Source organism: Meleagris gallopavo, chromosome 4, assembly GCF_000146605.3.
Source record: "Meleagris gallopavo isolate NT-WF06-2002-E0010 breed Aviagen turkey brand Nicholas breeding stock chromosome 4, Turkey_5.1, whole genome shotgun sequence".
Lineage (NCBI taxonomy): Eukaryota > Metazoa > Chordata > Aves > Galliformes > Phasianidae > Meleagris > Meleagris gallopavo.
In genome coordinates, this window is record NC_015014.2 from 69576489 (window position 1) to 69592254 (window position 15766).

The following is a 15766-nucleotide window of genomic DNA, read 5'->3' on the forward strand; positions in this document are numbered from 1 at the left end:
CCCTCCCTGCCTTTCTATGAAGTAGGGAGAGGTTGCCACTCTTAAAAATTCTCCTTGCCCTTCTCCTGCTGTGAGAACATGTAGAATGTGTAGAGTCAACGAAACAAAAACAGATGCTGTTGCACTTGGATTTTAGCAATGCTTTCCCCAGGGCAAGCTTGAGCTGATGCTCCTAATCTTGCATTTATCAGGAAGGAAAAATAAATCACTTTGATAGCCAATTACTCCAGTTACTGATGCCAGCTCTCATTATCTGTCTCCATCTAAGTAGGAGTCACCTATATCTGCTACTTCAGAAAATGCTGAGGGAAGCAGACACTTCCAGCAGGGAGCACAGGAAAAACTGGTCTCTGCCAAGCTGACAGCTCTGCAGCACTCCAGATCCACCAGTTCAGAAGCATCAATAATGTATGTTTATTGAAAATGGAACCTTTGAAGACATACCTCATAGGAGATCTCACTGAACTGATAGTGGCAGAGATGCATATAATCTTGTAGCCTATAAAGTTGTGATTTTGCAAGTCCTGTAGGAAGTGACAGAACTGACAGGAACATAGCAGTGTATGGTTCACATGTGAAAAGTTTAAGCCAAGAATATGTGTTTGACTGAGATGTTCTTAATTTAGAGCCTGAGAAAACAACACAGATGATTTTACCTTGCATAATACTAAAGGACACATGGAAGCTGCACTCCTTATGTGACCCTCTCATAAGAGGTCGGTTTTTGTGTTGGTTTTTTTTTTAATACCATTTAAATAGGAAGGAACTTTCTTATTTTATATAATCAAGAAATGGAAAACAGTTTTTATTAACATGTTTTACATTTACAATCTTTTATTAGCTAATCAACATCAACATGCAAAAATAAGCGCTAAATACAAACCTCTACAATATGGTTTTGTTTAAACTACAATGGTTTAATTCTTTTCAAAAGTCGTAAGGATGTGTTCTGTAGTCATTAAAATTGAACTATTAGTTTCAGTAATGAATACTATTTAGGCCCTAAAATTATGTAATTATCCTGCAAGGCATCTTCAGAAACTTTGCCCAACACTTAAGAATACCAGCTCATTTTCATGTGAGTACATTCTCAAAGCAAGAAATAAGGCAGTAGCACTAATGATTTCATATTGAACCCTATGCACATAACTAATAACTTTAGAAGGACTTTAACACTATGGTAGACTGGAAAAAGAACATTTAAACAAGCATCAAATTTTGCCTGAAATGTTCTCAGTTTCTCTCAATATTTATGCAACCTCCTTAAAATATTTGGGTTTGGAAAAAGACTTTATACTCCTTCAAACCAGTCCCTAGTTGATCCTCCAGAGAAGCCAGTCTCATGTCAACAACGACAATATTTTCCCATGGAAATAAGTTACATGATTCATGTTCAGGATTACTTCACGAGAGGATCATAAAGAAGGCAAAGAGGAGCTTAAAGGAGAGTATTTGTAGTACTGAAATCTTTCATAACAAAAGGGTCTTGGACAATTGTGAAGAAGAGGGAAGAATCATGGATTTAGGTTCCAATCTGTTGCAACTTCTCCCCCAGTGCAAGTGTCCATCTTTAAAGAGTTATCCTTTAAAAGATGAAAGTACTTTTGAGAAGAGTCCAATTTTTGACCTTATGTTACAAAACCTTGACAATCAAAGCTTCTTTTTGTTTTTATTCAAGTACAAACTTAAGTCATAATTCCTCTTTTCTTTTGTTTAAAGAGTGTTTATTGTTGCTCATTGATCTTTGGTCGCAAGAAACAATAATGCCACCGACAGGTCTGATCACCAAGGTGGCAGGTTTTGCTTCTTTGCCACACATTAAGGCCCCCCCCCTTTACAGGGAATGCCAACGTACACTGTGTCAAAATTCCAGCGGCACTTCGTCTTGTTTTTACGGACCTACATGATGTAGACTTTCTCAGCTTGTGAGAAGTTGAAGACTTCTTTGGTTCTTGGGCAAATTACTTTGTCATCTTGACGAATAGAAAGCAGAGACTGGAAAAGAACGAAATCAAAAGATAATATTCACAACAGTATCTCAAAGCATTCATAACTCAGAGCATTCTTAACTGCTTAGTAAATAATTCCTTCTTTTTTAAGGTACACTGAGGTGAAAACATCTTTGCCCACATGGTACTTGCTCTATATTATTACACTCCAGAGGAGAAAATTTTCAGTGCCATTTGATTTCACGCTATCAACTTCCACGTTCACCACACATTAGTTCCTTTAAAAAACAACTTTATCACAGCAATCCTTAAGAATTTCTGTAAAAGAGTTGTTCCCCTCCCCCTCCACCCCACTAATAGAGACGATGCACCCAGCTTTCTGAGTTTACAAGCTCTTATTTTGATAGAGGAAGTTACCGTGACCACTGCTATTTCAGACATCAGTAAGGCAATGATTTCAACACTTACATTGTATCCATAGACATATCCATTTGGTAACATCATGGGAGGATTATTTTCATTCATTACATCCCCCGAAATCTTGCAGACTAGTCGGGAGTTGGCACAGTGTGCCATAGGCAGAGGCTGAGCCAGCTTGTTCAGGGATTTGCTACACACAGGGCAGTCTGGGTTTTTTGAACTCCCATCCTCTTTATAGCACTGTCTATTTAACAAGTTAAGGTACAACCAACAGACGCAATAGGAATCAGTTAATACACATCAGAAATACAGTAGTCTGTGCAAGTTTAGACTAGGTTATACACTGCATGCAACTATTCAAGCTTGATGTGTGCATATGAAAATCAAGTGTTTGCTTTCAAGAGGGAACAGCACTGAATAACATGCACCTAGCACACTCTATAGGTAATATTTTTCCTCTAGAGCACGTCAGCAGCATCAGCCGTTCTTAAAGTCTACACTGCACAGCAAACAACCAATCTTCTGAAGATTCATGATATATTTATACTCATATAAAAACAAGCAGGATAAACTCTCAAGTAGTTAAAAAAAAAAAACTAGTGGCTCTCATCCAGCTCTCCAACTTTTGCAAATATATTATCCTACGATGCATGGAAAGGATGACCCAGTATGAAAACAATGTAGAAACAAAGAATAAGTAAATGTCAATTTTTTTTTTGCACTCTCTGAACAGCATTCATAGAAAAAACACTGTGCTCAATAGCAGTATCTGCATTGAAGGATACGGTGTTTTTATAGCTGAAAGGCCTGCCTGGAGTGTTATAGTAAAAACAGAATTGTTTCCCAGCTGATGTAGTCTGTAGTTATCATATCTAAACTGCTGTATCAGCATTCTCCATCGAGCGGGGTCCAAGAGATCCTGTTAAAAACAACAACACAACTATAAGTTGTTTTTAATCTAGTTGTCCTGGAGGGGAGCCTGAGAGTGGTAAAAAGTCACTAGACTGAATCCATTACAAAGTAAAAGTATACATGCTAGCACACAGTAAGAATGTACTTGTTTAGAAAGGACCTCAACACTACGTTAGCAAAACTTTATTTAAAGCACCACATAAAATAGCTGGCCTGATGATATTCAGTCTCCAATCTTTTCATTACATTTGTGCACATGAGTTTCTGAAAACATGAGATCTTAGTTCAAAGAACGTGCTTTAGTTTTTAATAAAAGACATCTATCCAGAGGTTCAATTAAGTGATCTGCAGTAAGTGTTGTCCCTACACTCTTCCTTGCTCTATCCACATCTATCAAATGTTCTAATAAAGTTTGTAAATCTTCGTAAGGATTTTTGTTTGTTTGGTACTCTAGAATGCCAGTCTATTTAGGAAGCAACATTAGTATGTGGACATTTGCTTTAAAGCCTCTGAACTGGTAACATCCAACTTAGCAGACATCTGTTGAAAAGTTAGAAGCATTTTACTTTAAGTCAGACTAATTCTACCAATACATCTTTGTAATTTGTACTGTTTATAGAACTTCCAATTACTTGAACAAGAAATTAAATTTGAAGAGCTGGCACAACTTCAGGTTAGAGAATGCCATCTATTCGAGGACATATTTCTTATACAGTGCAATGCTCCAGGTTACAAAAAACAGGTCTAAGTACATAATATGGCATTCACTTAAAAAGGATTTAAGATAACCAGGAACCAAACACATAGAAGTCAGTATTATGAACTCTAAAGCCACACCATGAAGAGTCATGCAGGACAAGAAGACACTGAAAACATACTTGTTACATTCCATATACACAGGTAAATCCCTCCTTCTGCTCGCACCTCTCCCTTCCTACCCATAACCCACATTTTTTGAGAAATAGCAGTGCTGATCACTCTCAGAAATAAGCTCAATATTGTCAAACTGCACACGCTACAGTTTAAAGCAAATAGAAGAAAATATTTTAATATATTTCATTTATTAACCAGGATTTAAAAGAAAGTAATTTAAAGACAACAGTACTGTAGTAGTAGTGAGAAATTCAAAACTACATGTGCAGTGATATTGTCACGATGCAGACATCAGCCCTTATGCTTTATCCTGCACTACTTTGGCTCTCTCTCTCTCCCCTCATTTTACTTCTTAAGCAAGGAAAGACAGAAGGAAGAAGGATGGACTCCACCATAACCTTCTGTTGTTATCACCTGTGCTGTGGAATTCCCCCATCCAGAAAAATCAAACTGGCCTGAGAACTTGTTTGAAAGTTTTAATAGTATATTTAAGTATTTCATGTTGCCTTACATCCAGTCTTTCAGTCCATCTATGTTGATCTTAGCACCAGTGGTTTAAAAACGTGCTTATACTGCCATGCTGATATGTGGCAATGTCATTTCGCAGGTTTCTTGCCTTGTTGTGCCCCCTCAACTATTGCCTACCTTCCACTACCACTATTATCTATAGGCAAGGACTGGTATTAAAATTAAGGACTATAGTAAATGGATTTTTTAAAAAGTAGAAGTAGGAAAAAAATAGTTTCTATGGATCATCATTGCATTCTGTTTTACCGAAAAACAAATTACAAGCTTGTTTTATTATCCCACTGTATCACTGAATTTCAAGCATAACATTACTGACCTTATAGGGGGAGATATGAGTGTCTGAAGGAAAAGCCAACATCCCCATCACTTGTCGAACCTCATCCAGCTGGCTTCCCTCAGCCTGGCTGAAATGCTTCCTTGCATGTCTGAAATAGATAATTTAGACCTTTCACATACAGTTGTTTCTCCATCAAGTAAACTCATGTTATGTTAGGCTTCAGAGAAAAACTAAATTCTGTTCTCAATACACAATCAAGAAGGTGGTGTACTTAAAGGACTTACAGTCCTACATATAAGGATACAAGAACAACTTCAAACACTAGGAATTTTGTACCGCAAATACTTAGAAACCAAACCTTCTACCAGAGCATGTAATCTTACCTCACCTACACCCAGCATGACAGATCCAAGACTGGTGGAAGAAATGTCTCCATTTACACAAGCTCAATGTGTTGCTCTTTTGCATACACTTGTAAGAAAGGAATGTGGTCCAATAACGTGGTAAATGTGGTGTTAGGAACCACTAAAAATCAAAGCATTTAAAATTCTATCCTGTTTTCATTGACATTTGAGAACATTTACTTTGCCTAAGTGATTATTTGGTATAGGCAGGAAGGCAGTGTCAGTTTCTGTACAGACTACTAGAAATTGCAGGGTAATGCAATAAAACCCGCCCTGCTACCAGCAGCTTTTTAAACACCATGAAAAAAGTATAACTACTACAAATTCATACAGAAAAGAGATGCGTAAGGCTGAAAATTTAAATAGAAAGAAGTAACAGAGTTACCATGAACATCTTTAAAGTAAAGACAAATTTTAAGACATGCACAAAATGCTGAGAAACTAGAGAATAATCAGACAGGGATATCTGACCGCTTTAAAACCCTGTATGAAACTTCTCATGTAACCATGTTAGTTCAGCATTTCTGCCAAAGTCCCTAATTACAGTGTTGCATAGTAGACTGAATATAGAATCAGCTCTGTATTGAATTTCAGGCATTGCTAAAATGTAGAAAAGTTTTCTCTGCGCTTCATTTTCTCCATAACTTGTGTTACAGTGAAGATAAAAAGTTCTCTCTCAACTACCACGAGTGCTCTTTTTAACCTTTCTAGAGATCTTTTAGAAGTCTTCTTCTGAAAGTACAAACGATTTTAAAAGCATAGAGTATTCCTCAATTGTCCAAACTGCTCCACCCCCACAGGAGAGATAGAGATTTAATTTTTTTCTAATTCTGCGTTCTGCTAACTGTGCTTAGGTACCAATAATACCATGAGAACAGTCTCTTCAGCAGTGCTTCAGTGCTCCTACTTCCTCTCCCACCCAAGCCAGGAAGCAGTGGAAGTTATGCAGGACAGAGTGTTTCCACTCAGCTTCCTATTTTGGGTGAGCAACTCAGGAATGTAAATATTGTTCCCCAGGTGATAACTGGTACAATAGGAAAAGTACAAAATTCGTGTCCTGAGAGCAGAGCCTAAGCAGCCTGAAAATGCTGGAAGAAAGCTCAAGTGTTTGTGTAGCATGCACATGAAAGCAATAGCTGTTTAAAAGAAAGCTCAGACAAAGCAAAAATTCAGACCTACCAGTCAAACAGGATTATTGTGCACACAAACAAGGGAGAGGAAGAAAAAAAAATCTTAAAATGATCTGATCACTCTGCACTTGTGTTCCGTGATGTCAAAACAGGAGCAGTAATTCAGTTTTGCAACAAATCTTTAGATTTGAGACCCTACTTCCTGTCAAGCATCAACAACTTATTCTTATATTCCTCTTGCTTATAGGAAGACCTGAAGCTGCAACACAACAATACTGGCCACACTTAATGCATATGTTCAAGAATATCTAGAATAAATTTTGTGTATACATACATAAAACCAGCATATGCTCGCCTTTCAGGTGAGAAGTCCTAACCAAGCCAGCACTTAAATGACTTGAGAAGTACTGAACAACTGACAATATGGTACCCATTTTGAGTTCTACCAGAAAGAATTAGGTTTTCCTAAGTTAGATTGTGTTTGTTTTTATCTTCTGATTATCTCTGCCATGTCCCTTATAAAAACAAGGAAGTCTTCCCATGAAGCTTGAGATGCTGTCAGAATGTCTGAACCTCACCTACTGTGCAGCAGCAAGCCACAGTAAGAATGAAGATATGCTTTAGAAAGAAGCAATTTCATTAATTCATGGCTTTTTTTTTTTGGTTGACATTGGGAAGCAAAAGGCAAAACTATGAGAATTTGTGAATGCAAAACATTTAAGTATCACTTTACTTGCTCCTGTCATTGCCATTACTTAACCCTTCCCTTTCTATTCTGCTATTTCCATTCTCTCCATCTTTTCCAAATGTAAAACTCCTGGAGGTACGTATGAACACCAACAAATGTTACAATGCTTACTTCCAATGTTTTTACTACATTAGCATATAATGGTCAGTATAGTTAGAACAGTGGTTTTTTTCATCATTGTGTGTGGGCCATCACTGAAATCACTGAATCCTCCTTTCTCAGATGCCAGAGTGATTCTGTAAATTCTGTAAACACCTTCTGTTTGAAATAGCTGTTCCTTCAGGCTGAGGAAGTATGTATGCAAACAGTATGCTTGGCAAATCCAAAAAGGAAGGGATATCAGTGAAGACTTGATTTACAGTCTGTATGAGGGCACAATGTTTTTGGGAAAGCATTTAAACTACAATATGTACATGTACAAATCTATTAGGCCTGAATACTTGAATGAAAGCATTTATCAGAAAGAAGCAATAACTTAACATGAACATAGTGTGTTATCAAGGGGATTTATTCTTTCTGCTCAGTCTTTCAGACCCATTCCTGGATGCATTTATCTCAGAGACTGTTATCATTACTATAAAAATCTATAATTGGAGCATTTAAAGTTTTATTATTTTTATGCAACTGTTCAGACAGCACTTCCCCACCCCTCAGGAGATAAAGATGAAGGAAAAAAACTGTGCATATATACCCTCATTGGTGATAAGTATACTAAAATTACTGGCCATTTTCTTTGTACATCACTGGATTCTCTTAATTACTATATTTGTCCTTTATGTCTGAAGTGTATAGGCTGTTTTGTTAAGCTTTTAGCTGAGAACTGTGCATTCACAACTCCCCACGAAAGCAAAGCAGCAGAACGCTGTCAGATTTTTGAGAATGAAGTTAGGGAGAGGAAATTAGTGTCATTCATTGCTACTGCAGCAGGCATGGGCTTTATGCAATCTGAAGACACTGTAGGAGATACAGGCTGATGAGTTAGCTTAAGAACTTTGTGATGTACTTAGGCAGAAGTGATTTACTCTCTGTACTGAAAAAACAGCTTTTGTACATTCTTGAAACAAGCTCTCTGAAAACTGCTCTGATAAGCTACCTTCAAGCAAGGTCAGTCTGTACTTCTTCTATTTTAAAAAGCTACAGAAATTCAAACACATTTAATAAGATAAATATTTTTAAGGCTCCCATCAGTTTCATCCTAAAAGCAGTATGGCACTTTAGAGGTTCGCAGCAGGCAGCAAGCAAAGCTTTCAAACTTATTTAAACACCAGCTGCGTCTCAACAAAATGTCAGTTCTCTGAGTTCCACTCATACAGGAAACTACTTGGTAAACAGCCTCTTTCTCTGCTTTCTAATGGATGCCTGACCTATTTATTGCACCAGGGACACAATACTGAAAGAATCCTGCTGCAGGCACTTAACAGAAGCAAGCTAATAAAAACACAAGTTCCAATGGCTTGCAGCAAGATTTATGCTACACCTTCCCCTGTTACACACTTATTTTGAAGCAAAGTAGAACATAATGCCAAAAGTTAACTTTTTAAAACCACATTCCTTAAGGACAGCACTGAGAAGTTGAACTTAATGTACAAAATGATTGGAAATTATCAAGTTAGAAAAGTGAATTGAGAAGGCCGTCTGTGGGTCCTTTTCTCTGAGAAGTTATAGAATTAAAGCAGCATTATCATCTCTGGCAAGTTATAACTGTCAACTATAAACACATTGCAACCCTGAACTTGAGCAGGTATATGGAATCTACATGCTTTAGCACAACATATTGAAGCCCGTTTCCAATGTAGAAAGGACATGCAAGCGTTAAATCTTGAAGGACTTAAATATGCTTTAATACCTGTTTACAAAGAAAGCCTCAAAGGTAAAAGAACAAACCATAAATCAGTAAAAGCCCATGAAAGTACAAATTATCCCATGTCAAGAGTGCTGGGCCCTGAAATGAGGGCAACAACTTGCAAATTCTACTAGATCTGACAAGGAAAAGGAACCAGGAGGAAACAAACTTCCAGAAACAATAACAGAATACAGAATGAGCTTGTTACTTTGTCCCAATTCTTAGGCCATCTCTTTACTTCAGTTCTACCCCCACCCCATTTTTCTAAGCTACATAAGGAAATTGAAGCTCAAAAAAAGTAGTTTTCTGAGCATGGACTATTCATTGTTAAAGATGCATGACTGCACATTTGGCAAAGAAGCAAAATTAGCAGAGAGTAAAGCTAAAGGCACAAAGGCACAGTATTCACTGCATATAAAAGACACAATGGGCTTCAGAAGACAGACTAAGTAGTTCAGTTTTTCATCCTTTTCCTAAGTACCTGGCTTAATTCCTTAGGACCTCAGAGCTCTGTCAAAGAATGTGTACATACCTAAAAGACAGCCTCTCCAGCCCTCAATTACACGCTACAATTATTTAGCAGTTTTATCAGACTGCATATTTGGTCGTAAGTAAGACAACTACCAGTTAGGTGCAAGCAGGGCAAAGTTGGAATGAAATGAGTTGTCTCAAAGCCAACAGGAGATTTGAACAAAACCAGAAATAAAAATCCAAAACAACCCTTAAAACTAAGAGGCGAGTCATTTTGGTGTAGGTATTAACATTAGGCTAGCCTCTCAACATTGTTGAGCTGCCTTTTCCTTTTCTTCCTAAATTCAAAAAGGACCAAATTTCTCATCCATTTATTCAAGAGAAATCATCTGGTTCACCCTGCAGAGGAATTGCTACATCTAAAGCAGATGACTGAGCTAAAAAATGCTTTCAGTCTACACTTATGATACTTGATATGTTTTCTACAGCTCTGCACTCCTCAGACCAAAAAGGAGCTTTTCCACAAAACACAAACCTCCTGCTGGTTTCAATTTCTAGTACAACTTCAAAGGCAGTAATACTTGCCACTTCTTCAACATAAAACATGTCAGAAATCTTAAGGTGCAACAGCTATCACTGCAATGTATTATAGAATCATCAAATCCGGCCATAAAGCTTGTCAATTCACCCTAGGTTTAAATAGCCTTAAAGATAAAAACAACCAGAACCTGCTGTGAGGTCCTCTCCCCCTTCTTCATGTCTAAGCTCCAGTAGCTCTGTTCCTGCTCATAACTTATACAAGTACTCCTTGTAAGAATTACCAACACATTTTATAGTCCCACTATCAAATTCACACTTATTTCAGCAGAACTGGTTTCTTGCATTATCCTGGAGCATTATTTCACGACTTTAAACCAAAACTAAAACTAAAAAGCATAAATCAACTCATGGACTGAAACTGCCAGAAAGATCATCTTATGGTTGAAGCCAGGCCGTGATCAGACCTAACTTGAGTTCTCTGACTCATTCACACCACCTTGGGCAGCTTTATTTTCTACTCAAAGATCTCTTGAACTGTTTAACAGTAGAAAAAATAGATATTGAGTTTATCTGGGGCTAGGGGAAGGGAGTGAGACATGACTTATTATCACATAACAAGGAATTATAAAGTTATCCATTCAATACAAGTACAAAAAGCGAACTTGGCTTAAAGCCTAAATGTGACAAAGAAGATTACAGATAACAAAACAGAAGATAATTCAGTCAAATGAATTGTGAAGCTTCAGACATGTTTCTTTCACCTTTTAGTATTTTTTGTAACAAAATTGCAATGAGTTCCTACCATAAACTACCCATACATCTTGAAAGATAAGTATGTTCATTACACACCACCAGAATGCTTAGTTTTAAAACCAACTTTGTAATCCTTGACTGTGGAGTGAAAAGATGAGGAATTTAAATAACAACAACAGATTTTCAAAGTTGCATCTGGACTGACATCTTACCTTTGGAAAATCCAAAACCTGATCACAATAACACTATCAAGATTCTTGCAGCTGTGGGGCTTTCAGGTATTGCAATAATAGTCACATTGCTGATGAAGCATTCTATCATTGTAAGAAATGTTTGTAAAGCATCCTATTTTCATACCTCACAGCATCCAGTCTCTTGTTCTGTCGAATGAGTTCAATGAACTCCTGAATCCTTAGGCTGAACTCCAGACAGCTCTGAGATTAAAGACAAGACAGGGTCTTAGATGGTGCCAAAACCATGCTTCTCCAGATGTTAAATACCATGTGTGCACAACAAAAAAGTGTTAATTACATGCACTCTTGGTTGCTTGCTTTTAGGTATTCATGCAGAGAAATTTGAAATGCTGTCTACAGACAAGACAGCAACACAGAATTCCCTAAAAGCAAACAAAAAAGCTCTTCCATTTGCCTCCTTCCAAACTTCAGCATTTAGGAGGAGTGAACATTTTCTTGATGACTGAAATCATCATTATTTAGGATGCAAGTAAGAGTAGCAGGTGGCTTCTCTGTACCATCTTAAAGTTAAGAGCAATAGATTCAGTAGAAGTTTGGAGCCAGTTTAAAAAATGAGAGATTGACCCAAAAAACTGCAAGCAAGAAACATGTCTTTGCACTCATTCTGAAAATGCCCTCCTCTTAAGAGAAAGCAGCATGGTATCTAGATTGCTGTGGTCCTCTCCCCAGCTCCTTTTTTTCATGCTTCTACCCCACTGCTGTTGTCAATCATCTAAAAGCCACGCTGGAAACATATCTCAAACAAGAAAACCGAGTGGCATTTACCTCTTGGGGAAAAAGGTAAAATTTGAAGCCTAATGAAATTAAGTGTCCCTTTAAATCAAATTCCATCATCAACTTACAAATCTATTAAAAAAACTTAAAATATATAGAATTAAGAAGATTCTCCCCCTAAAAAAATAATTGCACTTCCATATAGAGATACAGTTATCTATTTTATTACCCTAACAACAACAAAAAAAAACAGAAGTCCCTTCTGAATCTTGAAAAATAACTATTTTTTGAGTTGGCCTGAGTTGCTCTGTTTGGCAAATCTATTTTCTGCTCCCCAAAACTTCTAATGAATAGTTTTTTTTTTTTTTATTGTCCATCAGTACAATACCATCCAAAACCCCTCAGAGACTTCAGGAGGAATTTGAGCAACTCCAAACTTCTATCAGTAAACTGCCTGGGGTGACTGCTGTGCACATTGCAGCAATTTCTTGTTTTAAGATTAGAAATGTAAACCACTTGAAAACAAGTGATATATTCTGTCCTGTTAAGTACATTTGTTTAAGGAGTAGAAAGTAAATTATTTTCCAAGTACACCTTTCTGTGTGCTCAAGTCTTAGTTTGTAAGCTAAAATTTTGGCTTGATTTGCAATTCTCAAATAGAATTAAAGTTCTTTCTTCAGATCTACACAAAGGCCTTATTCAGAATACTGGTTAAGTTGGTTTCTATTATAAAAATTAATTGAACTTATTAATTGTTAATGATACCAAACCCTAGGGCTCAGTTATTTCATTAACGTGTTTCAGTAGTAGAGAAAAAAAATCCAAAACTCTCCCCCTCGCCCCCAGGAAAACCCAATCTGCAGAGACTGAGTAGGGCTTGCAGAATTTTTCTTCCACTCTCCAAGGAGGAGGACAGGGAAGATTTTTTCCTTAGTTGTTTGGCAAAGATTGCTGATGAAAATTTAAGATATTCGCCCATTAACTTCTTCCATTACTTAATATATTAAATTATATGTATTTTTTTTTTTCTGGGCAGTAAAATTATGCAATACTGTTCACATACCAATTCTGGTTTTCCTTTAATGGTTTCCATAAAAAGATCATTTCCCTTAGAGCAGTCATTGGCCATTTTACTCTTGTGTCCCATCTTTGGTTCATTCTCATTTTGGTGCCTGAGTGACAGAGAATGTCACTCTTTGCTTATCTTTAAGGATACGTAAATATTTTTCGTTAAAGAAAGCTTAGTTTAAAAACCAAAACTTCTGAAGGAGGCAGAGGTTGTGATTAATACAATCAAACAGATTTCTGCAAGCTCTATAAAAGACTATTACATGTTTTAAAAATGTAGAATTTAAGAGTCAAGGAAATTTAAACCAACTGCACAGGAACCAAAATACTGCACGTTCAGGTCACAGCATTCAATGGTTAGAAGATAACTTACTCTGTTTATTGCTTAATAAGACTTGCTTTTATTTTTGTAAGAAACTCTTCAATACTTTCCTCATGTAAAGCTGCTTCTTCACTCAAGTCTGTTTAGTTCTGGATTTATGTATATTGCACTTCAAAAATACAAATCCATATGATATTTCTCTCAGACACTGGTTTACGAATCAATCTCATTCTTCATATATGAACTGTGAGCTACATTCTCAGCAGGATACAAAGAGTTATACACAGATTCGCACGCACTGAGACACTACTACATACTGCATCAAGGTTTGGCATTCACTTGGGCTAGTTCAGCACCAGTAACCTTAACCTTAAAAAATAAATTTTGTACTTACTGCCCTTACTTTTATACAAAGCTTCATTCAAGACCTATAATTTAAACCAAATTGACCGTATCAAATAACCAACTACTTTAGAGAACCGCTACTTAGGCAAAACATTGACATTGTTTTCATACCTTCATTTTTCTGAGCCTGGATTTGTTATCGTGACACCAAGCCAAGCAAGTCATAGTCTCTTGTCTTTCCAATGACTCCTCCACTTCTTTAGCAGTCAAAAACATCTCAATATTTACTAAGTCCTTAAAGAGCAAAGAAAAAGGAAAGCACAGCTTGTTAAATCATACTGATACTTTACACAGCAATCCATTTAACCAACTGGAGCACAGGGATAGAAAAGGCTGTTCTAGAGACATCTTTAGAGGACATTACTTAAAATATACAGTAACAATTTTGTAAAGACTGCACTGCCATGTGCTAAGATAGACTCGTAGTAAAATGACCACCCTTCTAAATCTATTTATGCAACAGAACTACAAAAAAGAGTAAAGATGACATCTTGAAGCTTTGTAAAGAAATTGACAAGATCTCATCAGCTGGGTGCAATCCACATTTCCAAGAATACTTGGTTCCACAATGCTTGTCTTATGTCATTGGACTAAGCAACTGAGGAACTATATAATGACACTGGCATAATAGAAGTAGATATGTTTAAAGAAAGAGGAGCATCTGGTACCAAGTTTGTCTGGAGCAAGCGTTGTATGTACCTCTGCTACTTCACTGCAAGCTGCTTTACACATTTGTACCAACAAAGGCTAACACAGTCCAATAAGATTTAAGATCTCCTAGGCTGGCAAGTAATTTTTTCCCATATATTTCTAAAAAAGCATTTAGTTTGTTTCCAAATGATATAAACAAGATTCACTCTGAATTGGCACCACCAGAAGTTATTTCTGAGCTGCATAAACATATCATGCTGTTACATGTGTTCACACTTTGTTAAAGAAAATACACTGTGAGATACCATAACTCAATACACAAACAACAATCCAGTATCAAATGTTTCATTAACACACTAGTTTGGAACAAGTTCACTTTTATGCAGACTTCATAGCAAAATGCAGAAAATCATACAACTGAAATGGTAAGTATGACAAATGTTATAGTAGCTGCATGAACTAAACCACTCTCTGAAATAGGTGGCATTTTCAGCTGTTAGAACAGCTGAATATATTCAGCCTTCGACTTTCCCGAGGCAAAGTTAAAAAGCACAGAAATAGTGCCAGGCATATCGCATTCACATCTTGCATTTCATCAGCCAATTTCTCCTTATAAATACAGGAAGCCTCCTACTATTGGAAAAGCAGGCCAGATTGGACTGGGTTTGTCAGAATGGTTATTTAAGAAACGTAGACATGTTGCATGCATTTCTAAATTGCAGTGTAAAGCACAAAAGTGTTAAGCACAAAAACTTCAGGAGTTTTCTCCATGACTTAACAGTTTGTTTTTGAAGTCGTACACAAACTTTATATGCAACAGGCATTACATTTTAACAGAATGTATGACTGTGACAACAAAAGCATTATACCATCAATAGGTGAAATTAACATATAACTCTAGAGTTACCAAATCCAAGTAAGACTGAGGTCAGAGCTAAAGTAGTAAAGACGTGGCAAGTTTTTAGAAGGAAATAATCTTGCCCATGTAAATCAACTGCATAAGTAATCTGACATTCAATGCCACCATACCCCTTATCTTGTTTGCCTATTTTTCCATATAGCTGTTAAAACTGACTAGAGCTAGAACAGCATTCCCCATACATCTTCCCAAGCCTACGTCATGTGCAACCTCTTAGTAAGCAGCATTTATTTTTACATCCAGTTACAACAAAGGCATTTTCTTCTACTTCGATAAAGGTCTGGATATGTGAAATATACCAAGAAATTGGTGGTTTTGTCACATTTATTCACATTTGTTAGCTTTTCCTAGCTTCATTAAAAGTATGGTGCTCTTTTCAAAGATGTGCATTATAGGTCAAGGGGCTGGTGAGAACCCCAACTAAAAGCATTTACCAGTGAGATGATAGTATAGCAATCTTCAGCTCTTTCTCAACTATTTTTGAGGGAAAGAAGTTGTAGCAGCTGCTGAGAAAGGAAAAAACTTCAAAGTGAAAATAACTCCTACAATCCTTTTGCAAATTTAAAATAAAAAAGGCTCTATTTG

At 36.8% G+C, this 15766-nt stretch overlaps 1 protein-coding gene across 6 annotated transcripts in view; it reads right to left on the reverse strand.

Annotated features, from left to right (window-relative positions):
• Nucleotides 1-813: 813 nt before the first annotated feature.
• The window catches only part of MAEA (macrophage erythroblast attacher), a 47784-nt gene continuing 32831 nt past the window's right edge, over nt 814-15766 (reverse strand). For all 6 annotated transcript variants that reach the window (XM_019615087.2, XM_010710622.3, XM_010710624.3 and 3 more), the window contains 6 exons: nt 13723-13845; nt 11206-11282; nt 4999-5107; nt 3155-3288; nt 2418-2613; nt 814-1995 (listed from right to left, as the gene is read on the reverse strand). In XM_019615087.2, coding sequence (XP_019470632.1) covers nt 1900-1995; nt 2418-2613; nt 3155-3288; nt 4999-5107; nt 11206-11282; nt 13723-13845 — 735 coding nt within the window. In that variant the 3' untranslated portion in view covers nt 814-1899. The remainder of the gene's footprint in view (nt 1996-2417; nt 2614-3154; nt 3289-4998; nt 5108-11205; nt 11283-13722; nt 13846-15766) is intronic.